Source organism: Eurosta solidaginis, chromosome X (genome assembly GCF_040869045.1).
Source record: "Eurosta solidaginis isolate ZX-2024a chromosome X, ASM4086904v1, whole genome shotgun sequence".
Taxonomy (NCBI): Eukaryota; Metazoa; Arthropoda; class Insecta; order Diptera; family Tephritidae; genus Eurosta; species Eurosta solidaginis.
The window spans coordinates 103775632-103797758 of NC_090324.1; the positions used below are offsets into that span (position 1 = coordinate 103775632).

The 22127-nt window shown below is 42.6% G+C and overlaps 1 protein-coding gene across 10 annotated transcripts in view; it reads right to left on the bottom strand.

Annotated features, from left to right (window-relative positions):
* Positions 1-22127, bottom strand: part of CaMKII (Calcium/calmodulin-dependent protein kinase II) — a 3892153-nt gene that overhangs the window by 677899 nt on the left and 3192127 nt on the right. For all 10 annotated transcript variants that reach the window (XM_067758430.1, XM_067758431.1, XM_067758435.1 and 7 more), the window contains one exon: positions 5447-5525. In XM_067758430.1, the coding sequence (XP_067614531.1) occupies positions 5447-5525 (79 nt within the window). The remainder of the gene's footprint in view (positions 1-5446; positions 5526-22127) is intronic.

Genomic DNA, 22127 nt, shown 5'->3' on the forward strand with positions numbered 1-22127 from the left:
GGGATACCAAATGAGAAGGGTTCTAAATGTATTGCTTGGTTAAATGTTAAGCAGTGCTTAGTGAGGTAGTAGTATATTAATTGATAGGACACTTTAATTCTACTATGTTTGAAATATAATTTTGGTCTTAACTATTTTCCGGCTTATAAATTCTTGTGACACAGTCTAATGCTTGTACACAGGAACGGGAATTTACAGCGAGATGAGAAAATGAGCAAAAAGCTGGATCTTATTTATATGTATTTAATTGTGTGCCAGTATTTTGTTTATATTAGGGTGGGTCGTTGTTGTTTTTTTTTTGTGTGGAAAAATTAAGTACGCGAAATATTTTTCAGTTGTGCAAATATTTTTAAATATTACTTAGTTAAAGTCTGCGCAATTATACGCGTTGCTGGGGTTTTGTTAATACACCCTAGTGAAGGTGTTTTGTTGTACTTGTTTCTGTACTGCCTTAGCGCGTCTAAGTGCAGTTAACGGATTGGGGTTAGATTTATATATATATATATATATATATATGTTTAATATATAAACTGGCACAAGTGGGAGACTCGAATTTGGGAATTTTGCGGTTATATTTTGTTCATTTGTTGGGATTGAGAACGAGAGACTCAATACAGTGCTCTTATGCCCGTGAGACAGCAATTGATAACGGGAATGTGCCAGTGGGTATGAAGAGTTAATACGCCGTGGGGTATATACGTGATGGGATTTGAGAATATTGTGCTATAAGTGTATTACGTATGTATGTTTGAGTAGCGGACTAATTTCCAAGTTTCTCGAGATTTATATTTAGAGATTATGTATTTCGAATTTACCGTAGATTGGAGCCGCTATGAGACTTACATACGTAATATATGCGCACTTACCGCTGGTTTCAATTCTAAAATGTTTTGAATGTACTGTACCGTGATATCCTTTTAGCCGATGAACCCGTTACCTTTCTGTTGCTTCTGTTGCTGGGACTCACGTTGGCTGGCTCACGTTGTCTTCTTTTGAAACTGTTTTGTACCACTGTTGCAGGTCTACTGCTCGTGCTATGAAATAAATATCTATGGATTTAAGGAACACTCTTATGTGCCTTAAAGCACTTAAAACCAGCACTTATCCTTTTTTATAATTTTTTTGGATTTTTTTTTTTTCGAAAATGGGTTTTCCAGGGCGTAAATATTATTTTCTTTTTCAGGTAAGTGACACTTTCTTGAGGTAAGTGATTTTCTTTTTCAGGTAAGTGAACTTTTTCCGGTAAGTAATTTTCTTCACAAATACTTTTTTTTCTTAATGGCACTTTATTATATCTGTTATATTCTCACAGTATTTTTTAGCTTAATTTAAATTTTCTTTTCGGTTTTTGTTTTTTCGATGAGAAATTTTGATATGATATTTTTTTTTTTTTTTTGGTTCTCCCTACTGTACACTTTTTATGTATACGAATATGTATGTATGTTTGTATGCACACTTCTTATTGCACTTAAGATATTTATTTCTTTAACTAAACTGTTTATTTTTGTTCGCTTTTTATATTTTTTATAAACTTTAGTTTTCAGGTTTTTACTTTTCAAGCACCCTACCCTTTTTCTATTTTCAATTCTTTTTAATTAACTTCTGTTTTCAGGGTAGTGGATCACGTCTTTTCTAACTTTTCTTCTTTTATTTTCCAGGTTTTTTGTATTCTTGCACAATTTTATATAGACTCTTAGGTGTTTCTTTTTCTTTTTAGCTCTTATTTTCGTTTTTCGCCAAATTTCGTATATTTTATATCCTTTTTTATAACAAGTGATTTATTTCAAAAAAAACCAATTTTTTGGGTACTGCCTACTGTGCACTTTTTGTGGTGTACTATGTGTACGTATGTACATATATTCTTCACTTTGGGGCGCAGGTATACTGCTAGTGATAATTAAATAATATAATTAAATTTTTTTAGAAATTTAGCGTACTTGTAAATGTTTTGCACTGCACTTTTTTTGTCTTTTGAGGTTTATATTTGTTTTAAATTTATTTTGCACAATTTTTTGTTGATAGCGCGTCGCGAAAACCGATTTGTTTTTAATATTAAGTTTATTTAAATTTTGAGTATTTTGTAGGTCACTAGCTCACTTTTATGGCTCCAAAAGGACCATGTATAAAAATTGCAGTAATTAAGATAGGTAAGGGTGCACCAGGGAATGGTAGAGGGGATGAGCACTCCACTCAAGTATAGAACGCACTATAGGGAGTAGACGCACAAGGGAAGCACTTCACTTTAGTAAATAAAAAGGCGCGACAACTTTCGATTTTGTATAGGTATAAAATTATAAACTTTAATATTTATTATTTAATTATTTAGTTTAACACTTTTTCGTATAATAAATTAGAGGCGCTTGTAATGCAATGCATTCAGTTGGACCGCTTACTTTTTAACTTAAGGAGAGAGAAAAACGGTAAGTGTATAAATAGGTAAATAGGAAAATATGTATGCATTTCTTAAATCTGCATATTTTAGGCAAACGGTAGCTTACTAAATCGATACAGGGTGAATGTAAAATATGAGTATGAGTATGAGTATGTGATTTTATACAATGTAAATATTTCTGAATGGTAAGTATTTCAAATAAGGGTAAGTATTTCTGAAATGTCTATATATAATTAAAAAGGGTAGGTATATATTACAAATTTAAGGTAAGTATTAAGATGTAAGGATTATATATGTTAATATTGTACGTGTATGCATATGTATATTTGACTCATGTCTTCAACAACTCTTTTAATATGGAAATGATTATCCAGACGCTCTTTATATGTTTTAAATGATTCTATTTTTGGATCGAATGCTTCGAAACTTGACATGATGTTTACGTTGGTACTGCTCGTTTGATGATTTGCCGCAATTTGCTGTTGCTGCTGCTGCATCGTTGTCGTCATGGCGGTTATTGCCTGTAGCAATTGTTGAATTTGAGCCTCCATTTTATTTTGAGGTTATGTTCGTGCACGTTTAGTAAAATTTTTGGACCGTCTATCTAAATTATTATTTTCCGATTTTACTACTCGTCGCCATTTCTATTGTTATGTCCTATAAAGGAATAAATGCACGCGCTTGATTTTAGGTTATACTATATAATAAAAACTTCAATTTATTTGTATGAGGAATTTTACATCATAGCTATAGAAGTTGTAATTATATCACTATATGAAAAAAGGGAAGAGTATATATATATATATAATAATAATGACAGTAGGAAAAAGAGGGCTGCCAACTGTTGGTAAATACATAACATCTTCGAAGAAAAAATTGTTTACTATCAATATGAAAAAGACATAACTTTACACAAAAAATTAAGCTAAGCGATGTAATAAAAATAAATAAATCAAATTTTAGTAGTATTGTAAACTTATATTACCATAGTAAAATTTCATACGTATGTATTGCACTAATAACTTTTTTAATAATATCAAGTTTCGTAATTTCAATGATTAAGCATAAACGAGTAATATTACAACTAAATAGTAGAATTCAGGAGAATCCTAATCTAAAAGGGGGAGTAGTTATGTACAATGCCAATAACCCCCCAATTATCAATAAATCGTCAACTTATGTAAGTGCAGACTCAGCACAAGACGATATCGACAAATTCATATTAAGCATAACAAAATAAATAAAAGTAACTTCCGGCCCAATTCAAAATTATAGTCATTGCAAAATTTAAGTAAACAATTCGGGTTAATTAGTATTCAGCATTTTCACCATTGTTTTAAATAAACAATTCAGGCTAATTTGTAGTAAGTATTTTCGCCATTGTACATTTACGCTTTCTTTTAATTTGGAATAAAGAAAAGAATTCAGTTTGGTTTTGAAGTCTCTCGAGTTAAAGTCTAGTTCTCGGTTGTTATTTCTAATTAAGCCGTTGCCTTTGGCATTTTTTAAAAAATCCGCTTGCCGCAACTACGACGAAATTCGCGCGATGTTGTCGCACGCTATCACTTTCTCATTATTGTACCACCCCCCAATTTTGCTCCCCAAGTCCGACGCATCTCTCATAGCGCTTTTGTGTTCGTTGGCTTGCGACACCATTATCCCACTATCATTATTGAAATATGATCTTGAGTCGTTCATTTTGGTCGTTTGACCACCTGCCTGACAAGGCGGGCTCAGCGGTCCAATATGAATTATGGGTAAGAGAACCGTCTGCCACAGTCAGCGCCCCTTACTATGTTAATCAGTACTTTCCGAGGTAGCCCCGTATCGGGAAGACTCCGTTCGAATACAGCCGCATATATCCACAGACTACAAATCATCCAATAAGCATGGTCCGCACAACACCCTGGATTCTACCCCCTAAGTTCTTGGTTACAGATGCAAGACCCTATGTCAAAAAATCGGGCGCTATGGATTTCGGAAAAGTTCTCACAGCATTGAAAAGGTTCCTACCTTAGTGAGGGTAGGGTCGAACTTCAAAGCAACAAAACTTAACAGGATGTAGTAAGAACATTATTTCAATTACAGTAACGTTTTATAGCTGCGTACGGAAGACGATATTCGCTTATGAATAGGCAGTGTACTCCAGCGTTTATATTATTTAATACTCGTGATATTTCTCTTTAAATGCAGCCCTATGATACGTATTGTAATATAGTCATATTTATATTGCTTTCTTTGAATTCTAAATTTGGGCATAGTACAGGATTATACACTGAATGATATCCTATCGTAGCACAGGAACAGATATTAAATAAAAACACATATTCGACGTAAAAAAGAAAAAAATTTGAGAACTTATTACCAGAAGAAAATTCTTTGCAGAAAAACAGCACAGTAATACTATGTAGATGACATATTCGACGTAAAAAAGAAAATAATTTGAGAATTTATTACCAGAAGAAAATTCTATGCAGAAAAACAGCACAGTAATAAAATTGTCTTCCTGGATGTGGCGGCCGACGTAGTGTGGTGGTAGTGGACTCCACCTACCACACCGAAGGTTCGGAGTCGCCATAAAACATAAAGGTCCCATCCCTCCAATTTTTCGGAAAAATTAAAAGGAGCACGACGCAGATTTCATTCGACTTTTGAAAAATGTACATATTGAGCGTCATTTTGTAGAACTCTTTTACCAATTTTCCAAAGACTTTTTTTCTTTTTAAAATTTTTCCACTTTTTGAAATCTGCACTTATTTGGCGTAATTTTAAAAAAAATTTTCTCCTTTTCAGGAACTATAGAACTATTGAAAAGTTTCGCAGGGAATTTTTTTATTTGCCTTTTTTCGACATTTCTTATGCTGCGCGAAGTTGTTATACGCAAACTTCAAACATTTTTTATTTTATCTAAAAACCCAGATCTTTTTCTCCTTTTGAGGAACTCCAGAATCAATCGGAAATCTACTCAGAACAGTTTTTTTGTTTTTTTTTTGTTTTGCGAGACAGACTTATATAAAATACATAATGTTAAAATTTAAATATTTTAGAACTTACGTGTATCCGTCAAAGTCTCCACTATTAATAGCTTCAATAAGTTGCTCAGTGATTTTAATAACCTCCTGCCGTCTTGCAGCTTTGAATATATGACGAAAGGTCAATGTTTCGCATTTTAATTTGAATGTTATCATCGCAGTGCCATCATGAAAGAGAATAAATTAAAATATATTGAACATCAAATTTCCACCTAAGTGTATCTAAACGAAAACGAACTTTTTTAAAGCGATACATATTCAACATAATCGTAAATGTTTTTTAGTCGTCCCTTATGTGTAGTGATAGAAGTTTTAGAAATAGTATCGATACCGGTATTCATATAAAATAGTCGGATCAAATTATCGATGCTAGTACGCTTACTCAGTACAAGGTATCGAGTATACTCGATACAAGTGAGTACTTCGGAAGTTTTACCAAAAGTAAAAGAACTTTTTTTTTTTTAAATGAGATCGTATGTTTTGAATTTAATAGAAATGGGGGAAACCGAACATTATATACCCATTTGTGTCCTCTTACATATATCTTAAGGATACATTTAAAGAGAAACCTCACGAACATTCAATGATTTAAAAGATTTTTGATCGACTTATGTTATTAAACAAATTTTCAGTTAGGACAAGGTTTTTCTAAACGGGGTCGCCTCTTAGCAGTGGTTTGGCAAGCACTCCGAGTGTACTTCTCCCATGAATAGTTTCCCAGGAAAGATTCATCTGCCTTGCAAATGCCGTTCGGAATCGCCATCAAATATGTAGCACGACGTAAATTGGAAGAGAAGCTGGGTTTAAATCTCCTAGTAGGTAAATCGCGTCAAGTATTTTCTTTATGGCATCAGACGTTTTGTGGAGAGATTTACCAAATAGAACTTATGTACTTTCCACTGCCATATCTACTACTAACAGGAGTCCAAGGAACCCTGCAGTTTCAAGAAGTGTGACCACAGAGAAAGTGTTGCAAGATTTCAATTGAAAAGATGGTCGGCGTCATGTGGGGATACGTCGTAAGAAGGACACACATTAGGTAAGTCGGGGTCGATTCTGGATAGGTACGAGTTTAAACTGTTACAGTATGCAGATTTAAGTTGAGCTAGGTGACGCTCGTCACCATAGGGAGGTTACTCTCCTCTACTGCGAGTTCAGGGTGTTTAACTCTAATAACGGTCCGAGTCGATCCAACGCCTTTTTGTGGATATCACTGAGGAACTTTTTGTGTTCTTATTCCACATACGGCTGAGATATCAGGTGGTATATAACTTCATAATGCTCACGGAGATGACTTCTTAAGACCCTGGGAGGCGGGGCCTTTTTAATAAGGTGTATGTTGGGATGCCCAGGTTTCTGTATATTCAACAGAAACTGTTTTTCAGCATTTCATTTCTCCCTAATGGGGAGTACTCTCGCCTCTCTATGTAGGTGGTGCTCTGGGGACATAAGCAGACAGACCGTGTCGGTTCTGAGAGCGATGTTTTGACGGACCCGTATTTTCTTCAAATGAGTAGCCTATAGGCTCGGCGACCATATCGTCTCTTTATCTTTACCCAAACTGTTGCCGGAAAAATATTTGAGAATTTTGTTACGGCTCTGGATTCTAGGAGCAATTGCGGTTCAATGTTCGCCAAAATGTAAATCCGGAACGAACGACACACCCAGTATTTTTGGGTGTAAGACAGTCGGTAGCGTAATGCCATTGACGTAGATGTCGAGTATGGTCGACATTTGCCATGCCCATATTGTAAGGAAGGTCCCCAATGATTTCAGTGAGATAGTTGTTTATTTTACTAAGTAGCTCATCGATGGGTGGACTGGGACCTGTAGCCATTTTCGTGCAGTAATCGGCGTAGGGAACAATTTTAACTCCTTCTGGTGGCGAAGGGAGTTTCGATATGTAGAAATTAAGCAAAAGCGGCGATATACCACCACGCTGTTTTATTCTTATGGGCTTAAATGCTACGTTCCTGAATTGCACCGATGTCTGCCGACTAGACAGATAATTTGCGGTCCACCATTTGAGACTAGGAGGAAGAAGGGACCTTACAAGTCTTGCAATAACGTGCCGAGGCTGACGTATCAAAAGCTTTTTATAAATCTATCCCTACCGGAAGTATTGCTACGTACCATACATGTATATATTGGAAATTATGTTAAGATTCAAAATGTAAGCTCCATTTCATCAAAGTAGGCGTGGTCTTTATCCGGCTTTGATCGGATCTATATATAATACCAAGGATCATATTTCCACCTTATTGCAAAGTGATATCAACTGCTTTTGATTAATGGTTTGCAAAACTTTTAAATTTTCTTATGCCTAATGTGGGCGGCGCCACACCAATTTTACAAAATTGTATTAAATATTATATTATACATCGCAACTTTTTTTATCCACTAATCAAATTTCACCACTTCAGCAGAATTTGTTATAGTATTGTTCTTTTTTCCCACTCTTGAAAGTAGGCTTGGATATAATCTGATTTCGACCATCTTCAATACGAATATATCGTGGACGATGCTGTAAAAGCTGGCAACTACATCCACCACAATTTCACACTAGAAGGAAAAAGCTCTGTTGTTGTTGTAGCAATGCTTCGCCCCACCTAACAGCCGCGACCGATCACAAATTGTCATCAATATCCTCTAACGGGAGTCCAAGGAAACTTGCCGTTTCAACATGGTCCACCCCATGAGGAAAGGAGTGTTAGAGGCGTTGGTTCCACATTACAATTAAATATGTGGTTGGTGTCATGTGGGGATACATTGCAAGTGGGGCATACATTTTGTATGTCGGGGTTGATTCTGGATAGGTAAGAGTTTAACCTGTTACAGTATCCAGAACGAAGTTTAGCAAGAGTGACGCACGTTTTCCTGGGGAGTATGCGTTCCTCTTCTGCGAGTTTTGGATACTTTTCTTTAAGTACTGGATTCACCGGGCAATTCCCGGCATAAAGGTCCGACGCCTGCTTATGGAGTTCACAAGGACCTGCTTGCGTTTTCTCGCTTCATACGGCTGGGTTCTCAGGTGCCGTATTTCCTCAAAATGCCTACGGAGATGACTCCTTAAGCCCCTAGGCGGTGCTGGTTCATCAATCAGATGTCTGTTGGGATGCTCAGGTTTCTGGGTATTCAACAGGAACTGTTTGGTCAGCATCTCATTTCTCTCCCTGATGGGAAGTATTCTCGCCTCATTATGCAGATGGTGTTCTGGGGACATAAGAGGACAGCCCGTGGCGATTCTGAGAGCAGTATTTTGGCAAGCCTGTAGTTGCTTCCAGTGGGTGATTTTTAGGCTTGGCGACCATATGGGTGACGCGTAGCATGTAATCGGCTGGCTAATTGCTTTGTATGTAGTCATGAGCGTTTCTTTATCTTTTCCCCAGGTACTGCCAGCGAGGGATTTGAGGATTTTGTAACGGCTCTGAATTCTCGGAACAACTGCGGCTGCCTGCTCACCAAAATGTACATCCTGATCAAACGTCACACCCAAGATTTTGGGGTGTAGGACAGTCAGTAGCGTAGTGCCATCGACGTGGATTTTCAAAATGGTCGACTCTTGGGACGTCCATGTTGTAAATAAGGTCGCGGAAGATTTAGTCGGTGATAATGCCAGGTTTCGCGAGGCGAAAAAACTCGAGAGATCAGGGAAGTAGCCGTTTATTTTATTGCATAGCTCATCGATATTTGGGCCTGGGCCTGTGGCCATTATTGTGCAGTCATCGGCGTAGGAAACGATTGTGACTCCTTCCGGTGGTGAAGGTAGCTTAGATATGTAGCAATTAAACAAAAGTGGGGATAGGACACCACCCTGTGGCACCCCTTGTTTAATTCTCCTTGGTTTTTATGTTTCGTTTCTAAGTTGCACTGATGCCTGCCGACCACCAAGATAATTTGCGGTCCACCTCTTAAGACATGAGGGAAGCGTAGACCCTTCAGGTCTTGCAGTAACGAGCCATGGTTGACCGTATCAAAAGCTTTTGATAGATCTAGCGCTACGAGTACTATTCTATGGTGGGGGTATTGATTTAAACCGCAATTTATCTGGGTGCTAATGGCATTTAGCGCGGTGGTAGTGCTATGGAGTTTTCTGAAGCCATGCTGATGAGAGGCTAGCTGCAAATTTGTTTGCTTGGAAATAAGGGAGCAAAATGACTTCAAGCATCTTTGCTACTGGCGATAGGAGAGATATCGGACGATACGACTCTCCTATGTTAGCTGGTTTCCCAGGCTTTAGTAGCGGGACCACCTTGGCCATTTTCCATTTCTCGGGTATGACAAAGGTAGAAAGAGACAGGTTGAAGACATGCGCTAAATATTTGAAACCCTCTTTCCCTAGGCTTTTAAGCATCGGCATGGCTATGCCGTCTGGGCCCACTGCTTTGGATGGTTTAGCGCGACCAATGGCGTCCTCAACCTCTTTAGCGGTGATGGTGATTGGTGACGCGCTGAATTTGTGTTTATGTGCGTGTCTATTGGCTCTCCGTCTGTCTTTGTCGACCGTAGGATGCGTTATATATTGTCGGCAGAAAGCGCTCGCGCATTTTTGCGCCTCCGACAGCACTTTGCCGCCAAAGGTGATGGAAACTTTGTCTTTGTGCTTAGTCGGATTCGATAGGGACTTTACGGTGGACCAAAGTTTACCCACACCGGTAGAGAGGTTACAACCTCTTAGGTGCTCCTCCCATTTCGCCCGCTTGTGTTCGTTCACAAGCAATCTGACGCGTTGGTTTATATCCCTTATTTGGGGGTCGCCTGGATCAAGCTGTCTTATAAGGTCACGTTCTGTCGCTAAGTTTGAGGCCTCCGCCGGGAAGTGGGGCCGGATTTCAGGAATTCTCCCGGCGAGAATGAAACGTGCCGAGGCGGATTCAATGACCTTACGGAAGGCACGCTCCCCTTGGCGGGCATCATTCGGGATAGGGAGGGCAGCAAAGCGGTTGTCTGTAAAAGATTTATATTCTTCCCACTTTCCTTTTTTGAAGTTTATGAAAGTGCGTTTTTCGGTGACGATGAAGTCGGCGGTACGCTCGAGCGAAATAAGTATAGGCAGCTGGTCGGATGCCAATGTTACCATCGGCTGCCAGTTGACGCAGTTTACGAGTTCTGCGCTCACGATTGAGATATCTGGCGAACTGTGACAGCTTCCTGCCATACGTGTGGGGGCGTCTCCGTTTATTGTGCAGAACGTCGTTTCTTCTATTTGATCCGCCAACATCTCACCCCTACTGTCCGCCCGCAAGTTTGAGTGCCATAGATCGTGATGGGCATTGAAATCGCCTAAGATAATGCGATTGTTGCCAGTGAGTAAGGCTCTGATATTAGGGCGGTATCCACAGGGGCAACAGGTGGCAGGAGGGATGTAGATGTTGATGATTTCTAGGTTTGCATCGCCTAACCGGACAGATAGGCCTTGACGTTCTAAGACATTGTCCCTGCGGTCGATGCCAGGATCAAATATATAATATTGCACAGAGTGGTGTATGATAAACGCGAGGCCGCCTCCATTACCGCTCTCGCGGTCTTTCCTGTGGACATTATACCCAGAGCAGGTCTGCAATGCAGATCTTGCTGTGAGTTAAGTCTCTTGAACCGCAGCAATGCGGATGTTGTGCCGCTTCATGAAATCGACTATCTCCGTAATCTTCCCAGTTAGTCCATTACAGTTTAACTGCAGAATTCTGAAGTGCATAAGGGGAGACGCCGCCACTCTGGGGGTATGTGACGGGTGACTACGCCTAGGTTGTGGAAGGCCAGGACGCAATTGCTGACAGTTAAAATGTATGACAGTTAAAATGTATTGAAATTTTATGTAGTTAACAGCTGCTTGTTGGAGTAAGTGATTCTGGACAGTAAACACATACTTCTCTTTTACCACCATCTGCAGAAAACATCTCTTATTACACCATTATCAAAAAGCCGGTTTAAGTTAAATGCGGAACTAATTGTATATTCCGATCAGTTCTTTTTAACTGAAATTTATGATAATAGGCTTTACTGATCTATGTCGAGTATGTAAATAAAACTAAGTTATTTCACTATCTTCCCAACGTTTCGCTAATCTTTGTTAGCATCTTCAGGCGAGTATTTATTTTAAAAAATCCCTGCAACAAACAGAAAAATTAAAAATTAGCAACAAATTAACACTTATAAAATTAAAGTTAAATAAGTAAAATTAACACAAAACACTTACGCTATTGCATTTTTGTATAGAAACCATAAAATCATTAAAAGAACAACAAAAACATTGGTCAACGTAAACACATATACACATATGAAAACTTTCAGTACCATCTAACTATTATGGTAGTCTAAAATAAATCTAATATCTAATCTAATTCTAATCTAATATCTAATATATATTATAAATGGCAAAGTTTGGATGTGAAGATGTTTGGATGTTTGGATGTTTGGATGTTTGTCCAGACGTTTGTCTTTGTGACTCAATCACGCAAGAACGGCTGGACCGATTTGGATGAAATTTTGGACACATATAGCCAATAGTCTAGAAGGATCTACTAACTATATATTTTTGAAAAGGGGCGTGGTACCCGCCCCCTAGGAACAGTTATAATTTAATTATTATATTTTTTCGTCTTTGCGACTGAATCACGCCAGAATGGCTACACGGATTTTGATGAAATTTGGGACACAGACAGTAGTCTACTAGCGAAATTTTTTTCGAGCATGGAAAGAGGGGTGGGGGTCCCACGACCCCTTCGAGAAATTATTTTTCAATAATTTTTACACATTATAACTTTACGTTTACTGGCCTTCACCAATATCACAGACTCAAGGGGTCAAATAAGTCGAGGGCTTACAAAGTAAGCAGTGACATCCTCCGCCCCCCCCCCCTCCCTTTATCTCCCCTCTGGTGTAAAATCTATAAATTGTTATAACTCAATATAAATTTTCTCCTAAATCAATAGTTTTTGGTATCTGGTACATACAGAACGAGATCTAGACAATTTTGGAGGAACGATCAGTGGTCCTCTCCTCTACTCCCGCAATCCGCCCTCCATCAATTGTTTTTATTAGCACGCTTTTATTAGCTTTACCTGTATGTTTCTATGTAACTTTTTATTCGCTCCAATGCGCCTGCTGCCTTATTAACATGGTTTTATAATTAGCTTCACCTTATTTGTAATCCCGTAAGGGTCATATCGAGACCCTCCGGGATCATTTATGGATGGTTTTCGGGATCGGTCCGGGATTACGCCGGGGTAATTTCGGGACGTTTTAGGGATCCGTCCGGGATCCCGTCGGGACAATTTCGGGGCTATTTCGGGATCATTAGGGGTATCTTCCGGCATCATTTCTGGATGGTTTACGGGATCCGTCCGGGATCCCGTCGGTGTCATTTCGGGACCATTTGGGGTCCATTCCGGCATCATTTCTGGATGGTTTTCGGGATCCGTCCGGGATCCTGTCGGGTTCATTTTGGGACTTTTGCGGGATCATTTGGGGTCTCTTCCGGCATCATTTCTGGATGGTTTTCGGGATCCGTCCGGGATCTCGTCGGTGTCATTTCGGGACCATTTGGGGTCCATTCCGGCATCATTTCTGGATGGTTTTCGGGATCCGTCCGAGATCCTGTCGGGGTTATTTTGGGACTTTTGCGGGATCATTTGGGGTCTCTTCCGGCATCATTTCTGGATGGTTTTCGGGATCCGTCCGGGATCCCGTCGATGTCATTTCGGGACTATTACGGCATCATTTGGGGTACCTTCCGGCATCATTTCTAGATGGTTTTCGGGATCCATCCGGGATCCCGTCGGGGTCATTTCGGAACTTTTTCTCGACTAATACAGGATGATTTGGGGAACCTTTCGGCATCATTTCTGGATGGTTTACGGGATCCGTCCGGGATCCCGTCGGCGTCATTTTGGGACTTTTGCGGGATCATTTGGGGTCTCTTCCGGCATCATTTCTGGATGGTTTACGGGATCCGTCCGGGATCCTGTCGGGGTCATTTTGGCACTTTTGCGGGATCATTTGGGGTCTCTTCCAGCATCATTTCTGGATGGTGTTCGGGATCCGTCCGTGATCCTGTCGGGGTCATTTTGAGACTTTTGCGGCATCATTTGGGGTCTCCTCCGGCATCATTTCTGGATGGTTTACGGGATCCGTCCGGGATCCTGTCGGGGTCATTTTGGGACTTTTGCGGGATCACTTGGGGTCTCTTCCGGCATCATTTCTGGATGGTTTACGGGATCCGTCCGGGATCCTGTCGGGGTCATTTTGGGACTTTTGCGGGATCATTTGGGGTCTCTTCCGGCATCATTTCTGGATGGTTTACGGGATCCGTCCGGGACCCTGTCGGGGTCATTTTGGGACTTTAGCGGGATCATTTGGGGTCTCCTCCGGCATCATTTCAGGATGGCTTACGGGATCCGTCCGGGATCCTGTCGGGGTCATTTTGGGGCTTTTGCGGGATCATTTGGGGTCTCTCCCGGCATCATTTCTGGATGGTTTTCGGGATCCGTCCGGGATCCTGTCGGGGTCATTTTGGGACTTTTGCGGGATCATTTGGGGTCTCTTCCGACATCATTTCTGGATGGTTTACGGGATCCGTCCGGGATCCTGTCGGGGTCATTTTGGGACTTTTGCGGGATCATTTGGGGTCTCTTCCGGCATCATTTCTGGATGATTTACGGGATCCGTCCGGGACCCTGTCGGGGTCATTTTGGGACTTTAGCGGGATCATTTGGGGTCTCCTCCGGCATAATTTCTGGATGGTTTTCGGAATCCGTCCGCGATCCCGTCAGGGTCATTTCGGGACTATTTCGGGATAATTTGGGGTACCTGCCGGCATCATTTCTGGATGGTTTTCGGTATCCGTCCGGGATCCCGTCGGTGACATTTAGGGACCATTTGGGGTCCATACCGGCATCATTTCTGGATGGTTTTCGGGATCCGTCCGGGATCCTGTCGGCGTCATTTTGGGACTTTTGCGGGATCATTTGGGGTCTCTTCCGGCATCTTTTCTGGATGGTTTACGGGATCCGTCCGGGATCCTGTCGGGGTCATTTTGGGACTTTTGCGGGATCATTTGGGGTCTCTTCCAGCATCATTTCTGGATGGTTTTCGGGATCCGTCCGGGATCCCGTCGATGTCATTTCGGGACTATTACGGCATCATTTGGGGTACCTTCCGGCATCATTTCTAGATGGTTTTCGGGATCCATCCGGGATCCCGTCGGGGTCATTTAGGAACTTTTTCTCGACTAATACAGGATGATTTGGGGAACCTTTCGGCATCATTTCTGGATGGTTTACGGGATCCGTCCGGGATCCCGTCGGCGTCATTTTGGGACTTTTGGGGGATCATTTGGGGCTCTTCCGGCATCATTTCTGGATGGTTTACGGGATCCGTCCGGGATCCTGTCGGGGTCATTTTGGGACTTTTGCGGGATCATTTGGGGTCTCTTCCAGCATCATTTCTGGATGGTGTTCGGGATCCGTCCGGGATCCTGTCGGGGTCATTTTGAGACTTTTGCGGGATCATTTGGGGTCTCCTCCGGCATCATTTCTGGATGGTTTACGGGATCCGCCCGGGATCCTGTCGGGGTCATTTTGGGACTTTTGCGGGATCATTTGGGGTCTCTTCCGGCATCATTTCTGGATGGTTTACGGGATCCGTCCGGGATCCTGTCGGGGTCATTTTGGGACTTTTTCGGGATCATTTGGGGTCTCTTCCGGCATCATTTCTGGATGGTTTACGGGATCCGTCCGGGATCCTGTCGGTGTCATTTCGGGACCATTTGGGGTCCATTCCGGCATCATTTCTGGATGGTTTTCGGGATCCGTCCGGGATCCTGTCGGGGTCATTTTGGGACTTTTTCCGGATCATTTGGGGTCTCTTCCGGCATCATTTCTGGATGGCGTTCGGGATCCGTCCGGGATCCTGTCGGGGTCATTTTGGGAATTTTGCGGGATCATTTGGGGTCTCTTCCGGCATCATTTCTGGATGGTTTACGGGATCCGTCCGGGAACCTGTCGGGGTAATTTTGGGCCTTTTGCGGGATCATTTCGGTTTTCTTCCGGCATCATTTCTGGATGGTTTACGGGATCCGTCCGGGATCCTGTCGGGGTCATTTTGGGACTTTTGCGGGATCATTTGGGGTCTCTCCCGGCATCATTTCTGGATGGTTTTCGGGATCCGTCCGGGATCCTGTCGGGGTCATTTTGGGACATTTGCGGGATCATTTGGGGCCTCTTCCGGCATCATTTCTGGATGGTTTAGGAGATCCGTCCGGGATCCTGCCGGGGTCATTTTGGGACTTTTGCGGGATCATTTGGGGTATCTCCCGGCATCATTTCTGGATGGTTTTCGGGATCCGTCCGGGATCCTGTCGGGGTCATTTTGGGACTTTTGCGGAATCATTTGGGGTCTCTTCCGGCATCATTTCTGGATGGTTTACGAGATCCGTCCGGGATCCTGTCGGGGTCATTTTGGGACTTTTGCGAGATCATTTGGGGTCTCTTCCGGCATCATTTCTGGATGGTTTACGGGATCCGTCCGGGACCCTGTCGGGTTATTTTGGGATTTTAGCAGGATCATTTGGGGTCTCCTCCGGCATCATTTCTGGATGGTTTTCGGGATCCGTCCGAGATCCTGTCGGGGTCATTTTGGGACCTTTGCGGGATCATTTGGGGTCTCTTCCGGCATCATTTCTAGATGGTTTTCGGGATCCGTCCGGGATCCCGTCGGAGTCATTTCGGAACTTTTTCTCGACTAATACAGGATCATTTGGGGACCCTTTCGGCACCATTTCTGGATAGTTTTAGGGATCCGTTCGGGATCCCGACGGGGTCATATCGGGACCATTTGGGGTACCTACCGGCATCATTTCTGGATGGTTTACGGGATCCGTCCGGGATCCTGTCGGGGTCATTTTGGGACTTTAGCGGGATCATTTGGGGTCTCCTCCGGCATCATTTCTGGATAGTTTCCGGATCCGTCCGGGATTCCGTCCGCGTAATTTCGGGACTATTAGGGGGTTATTTGGGGACCTTTCTGGCATCATTTCTGGATAGTTTTAGGGATCCGTTCGGGATCCCGACGGGGTCATATCGGGACCATTTGGGGTACCTACCGGCATCATTTCTGGTTGGTTTTCGGGATCCGTCCGGGATCATTTCGGGACTATTTCGGGATCATTTGGGTACCTACCTTCATCATTTCTGGATGATTTTCGGGATCCGTACGGGATCCCGTCGGGGTCATTTCAGGACTTTTTCGGGATCCGCCCGTGATCCCGGCGGGGTCATTTCGGGACTATTTCGGGATCATTTGGGGTACCTAGATGGATAGTTTTCGGGATTCGTCCGGGATCCCGTCTGGATCATTTCAGGACTTTTTCGGGATCATTTGGGGTATCCTCCGGCCACTTTTCTAGATGGTTTTCGGTATCCGTCCGGGATACCGTCAGGGTAATTTCGGGACTATTTGGGGATAACTTGGGAACCTTTCCGGTATCATTTCTGGATAGTTTCCGGGATCCTTCGTGGATCCCGTCAGGGTCATTTCGGAACACGCGACTAATGCGGGATCATTTGGGGACCCTTTCGCCATCATTTCCGGATGGTTTTCGTGATCCGTCCGGGATACCGTCAGGGTAATTTCGGGACTATGTGGGGATAACTTGGGAACCTTTCCGGCATCATTTCTGGATAGTTTCCGGGATCCGTCGGGAATCCCGTCAGGATCATTTCGGAACTATAAGGGGATCATTTCATTTTTCATCTTTCTTTAAGGGGATCATTTCACCTTCCAGCATCATTTCTGTATACTTTTGGGGATCCGTCCGGGATCCCGACGGGGTCATTTCTGGCCTATTTCGGGATCATTTTGGGGTACCAACCGGCATCATTTCTGGATGATCCGGGATCCGTCCGGGATCCCATCGGGGGAATTTCGGGAATTTTTCGGGATCATTTGGGGTCCCTTCCGGCATCATTTCTGGATCGTTTTCGGGATCCGTCCGAGATCCAGTCGGGTTTATTTTTTCACTTTTTCGGGAAAATGTCAGGGAATTTCGAGACTGTTCTTGGATCATTTGGGGATCCTTCAGGGATAATTTCTGGATGGTTTTCGGGATCCCGTCGGGGTAATTTCGGGACTTTCACGACTGTTTCGGGGTAAGTTGCCCTTAAAGATCATTTCTGGGTGGTTTTCGGGATCCGTCCGGGATCCCGTCAGGGTTATTTCGCGCCTTTTCGGGACTATTTCGGGATCATTTTGGGACCCTTCCGGGATAATTTCTCTATGATTTTCGGGATCTGTTCGGGATATTTTCGTAGTTTTTTCGCGACTTTATCTGGGATAAATTGCGGACCCTTTAGAGATCAATTCTGGATGGTTTTCGGTATCGGTCTGGGATCCCCTCAAGGTCATTTCGGGACTTTTTCGGGACTATTTCGGAATCATTTTGGGACCCCTCCGGCAAAATTTCTGGGTGATTTTCGGGATCTGTCCGAGATCCCGACGGAGTTTTTTCGGGACTTTTTCCGGACTATTTCTGGATTATTTGCGGACGTTTCAGAGCTCAGTTCTGGATGATTTTCGGGATCTGTCCGGGATCCCGTCGGAGTTATTTCGGGGTAATTTTGGGACCCTTCCAGGATAATTTCTTCATGATTTTCGGGATGGGTCTGAGTTTTTCGTGACTTTCGGGACTATTTCGGGATCATTTGCGGAACCTTCAGAGATCAATTCTGGATGGTTTGTGGACTTTTCCGGGGTCATTTGGGGATCCCTCCAGAGTCATTTCTGGATGGTTTTCGGGATCCCGTCAGGGTCATTTCGGGCCTTTTTCGTGACTACTATTTCGGAATCATTTTGGGACTCCTCCTGGATAATTTCTGGGCGATTTTCGGGATTTGTCCGGGATCCCGTCAGAGTTTTTTCGGGACTTTTTCGGACTATATCGGGATCATTTGCGGACCGTTGAAGAATCAAATCTGGATGGTTTTCGGGATCCGTCCGGGATCCCGTCAGGGTCATTTCGGGACTTTTCGTGACTACTTCGGGATTATTTTGGGACCCTTCCGGCATCATTTCTGGATAGTTTTCGAGATTTGTCCAGGATCCCGTCGTCATCATTTCGTGACTATTTGGTGTCATTTAGGGACACTTCCGGGATCATTTTAGGTCTCTTCGAAACCAGTAATTCAGCACACATGGCCGTGGATTTACGGCAAATTACTCGTAATTAAAATTCGGTATGTTTTATCTTTAATATATCACAGCTTTTTCGTTCTATTTTTAAATGAATCCTGTAACGAACTATTACAACTATAATTAAAATTTTTTTAATATTTTAACCAACTAAATACCCGAAAAAGCAACACTGCTTTTATTTAAAAACTTCTTTTTGGTTTTAGCTAATTGTAGTTTCACTCCTTTGTTCTATAAGTAGTAATTCTTTCACCCCTGTCATATCAATTAATTTAACTTAGAAACAAAATGTATTTTTTTTAATTCGTAAAAAGTGTATTATACTATTCATGTAAGCGTGCCCATCAGCTCAGTTAGTTCTTTTTTTTACTGTATTAAAAAATAAAATACATTGACAGAAAAAATTTTTAAACAGACAACTTGATAAACAGGCTAACGTGAATAGCACATATATTTTATTTTCTCCTTGCGGACGGGGCCACGGGTAAAGGCTAGTATATTATAAATGGGAAAGTTTGGATGTTTGGATGTCCAGACGTTTGTCTTTGTGACTCAATCACGCAAGAACGGTTGGACGGATTTGGACGAAATTTTGCACCCATATAGCCAATAGTATAGAAGGATATATAGGCTATATATTTTTTCAAATTGGGGAGGTCCCCGCCCCCTAGGAACAGGCATAATTAAATTATTATATTTTTTCGTCTATGTTACTGAAACACGCCAGAACGGCTACACGGATTTTGATGAAATTTGGGACACAGACAATAGTCTACTAGCGACATTTTTTTCGAACATGGAAAGGGGGTGGGGGTCCACGACCCCTTCGAAAAATTACTTTTTAATAATTTTTACATATTATAACTTTACCTTTATTGACCTTCACCAATATTACAAACTCAATACGTCAAATAAGTCGAGGGCTTACAAAAGCAGTGACACCCTCCGTCCCCCTCCCCCTCCCTCCTTCTCTCCCCCTCTGTGTAAAATCTATAAATTGTTATAACTCAATATAAATGTTCTCCTAAATGTATAATTTTTGGTATCTGGCTCATACAGATCGAGATCTAAACAATTTGGAAAAACGATCGGTGGTGCTCTCCGTCTCCTTCCGCCATCCGTCCTCCTTCAATTGTTTTTACTAGCACGCTTTTATTAGCTTTACCTGTATGTTTCTTTGTAACATTTCATTCGCTCCAACGCACCTGCTGCCTTTTTAACATGGTTTTATAATAAGCGTCACCTTATTTGTAATCCCTTTAGGGTCATATCGAGACCCTTCCGGGATCATTTCTGGATGGTTTTTGGGATCCGTCCGGGGTCATTTCGGGACTTTTTCGGGATCATTTTCGGACCATTCCGGGATAATTTCTGTATAGTTTTCGAGATCCGTTCTGGATCTCGTCGGGGTTATTTCCGGGACTATTCCGGGATCATTTCGGGAATATTTTGCAATCATTAGGAGACCCTTTCGGCATCATTTCTAGATGGGTTTCGGGATCCGTCCGGCATCCCGTCGGGGTATTTTCGGGATCATTTTCGTAGATACCCTTGAGAGATAAATTATTGATGGTTTCCGGGATCATTACGGGACTTTTTCGGGGTAATTTTTGGTCCCTTGCGGCACCATTTCTGGATGGTTTTCGGGATCCGTCCGGGGTCCCGTCAGAGCCATTTCGGGATTATTAGGGGATCATTTGATGACCTTTCCGGCATCATTTCTGGATAGTTTTCGGGATCCGGACGGAGTCATTTCAGGACTATTTCGGGATCATTTGGGGTACCTACCGGCATCATTTCTGGATGGTTTTCGGTATCCGTCCGGGATTCCGTCGGGGCCATTTCGGGACTTTTTCGAAATCATTTGGGGTCCCTTCCGGTATCATTTCTGTAGGGGTTTGGGGATTCGTCCGGGATCCAGTCGGGGTCATTTCAGGACTTTTTCGGGATCATTTGGGGTACGGAATCATTTCTGGATAGTTTTCGGTATCCGTCCGGGATCCCGTGGGGGTCATTTCAGGACTTTTCGAGATCATTTGGGGTCCCTTCCGGCATCATTTCTGGATGGTTTTCGGGATCCGTCCGGGATCCCATCAGGGTCATTTCGGGACTATTAGGCGATCATTTGGGGACCTTTCCGTCATCATTTCTGGATAATTTTCGGGATCCCGTCGGGGTCATTTCGGGACTTTTTCGGAATCATTTGGGGTCCCTTCCGGTATTATTTCTGTAGGGATTTCGGGATTCGTCCGGGATCCAGTCGGGTCATTTCAAGACTTTTTCGGGATCATGCAGGATGCAAAAATTTTACAACTCGAGGACAAAATCGATGCCGAGATAGAAGCGTTGAAAGGTCTTATGCAACAGTTACAACTAAATCGCCCAGCTTTTCTAGCGAGCAATCCGAAGGTAAAAACTCCATCTTTTGACGGCTCTGTTCCTTTCGAGGTATTCAAGCTTCAATTTGAGAAGACGTCAGCAGTAAACAACTGGAATGCTGAAGATAAAGTTGCTGCTCTATTCGTAGCATTGAAGGGGCCAGCAGCCGAAATCCTACAGACGATTCCCGAAGGAGAGCGGAACAACTATTAAGCATTGATGGCCGCTGTCGAGAGACGTTATGGAAGCGAGCATAGAAAACATATATACCAAATTGAGTTGCAAAACCGTTACCAAAAAGCAAATGAGACATTTGAGTTGACAATGAGAGTTTGCTTCGGATGTTGAAAGGTTGGCTCATATTGCAAATGCGGACGCAACCGTGGAATACACTGAAAGGGTAAAGATTCAGAGCTTTATTAACGGCATACGGGACGTCGAAACGAAGCGAGCCACATACGCGAACCCAAAGCCAACATTTGCTGAAACGGTATCCCATGCACTGACTCAGGAAACAGCGTCACTTTTGAGTAAGCCCGCATACAAAGCTCATCCCGTGGAAGTGGAAAGGCCAGATTGGGTAGACACAATTTTGGAAGCACTGAAGGGATTACAACAAAACAGTGCCGGAGTTATGAAGTGTTTCAAGTGTGGTAACCCAAGTCACATTGCACGTCATTGTAGTACCGGTCATGGTAGTTCCAACTTGGCTGGTCGTAAACACAAAGCTGGAGGAGATAAACAAGAGCGAGTCAAATGTAAAGATCGAGAACTTGCCCCAGCTATTGAATGTCATGTGATACCTATCTCGCAAACTGGAAGGAAATCGAGCAGTCTTACCGTCAAAGGAAATGTGGATGGCAAGGAGCGTGTACTGACTGTATATACGGGCGCATCTCATTCCTTAATCCGATCTGATTTGGTCAACAGGAGAGTAAAGCCATTACCTGGAGCTAGATTGCGTACGATTACTGGCGAGTATAACCAAGTCCAGGGAGAAGTGGTATGTGAAGTCTTTATTGGGGAGGTCGTGGTTCTACACAAATTCGTTGTGGCAGATATCGTTGATGAAGTCATATTGGGAGTGGATTTCTTAGTTGACTATATCATCAGGAACGATATGCAGAGAAGGATTATGC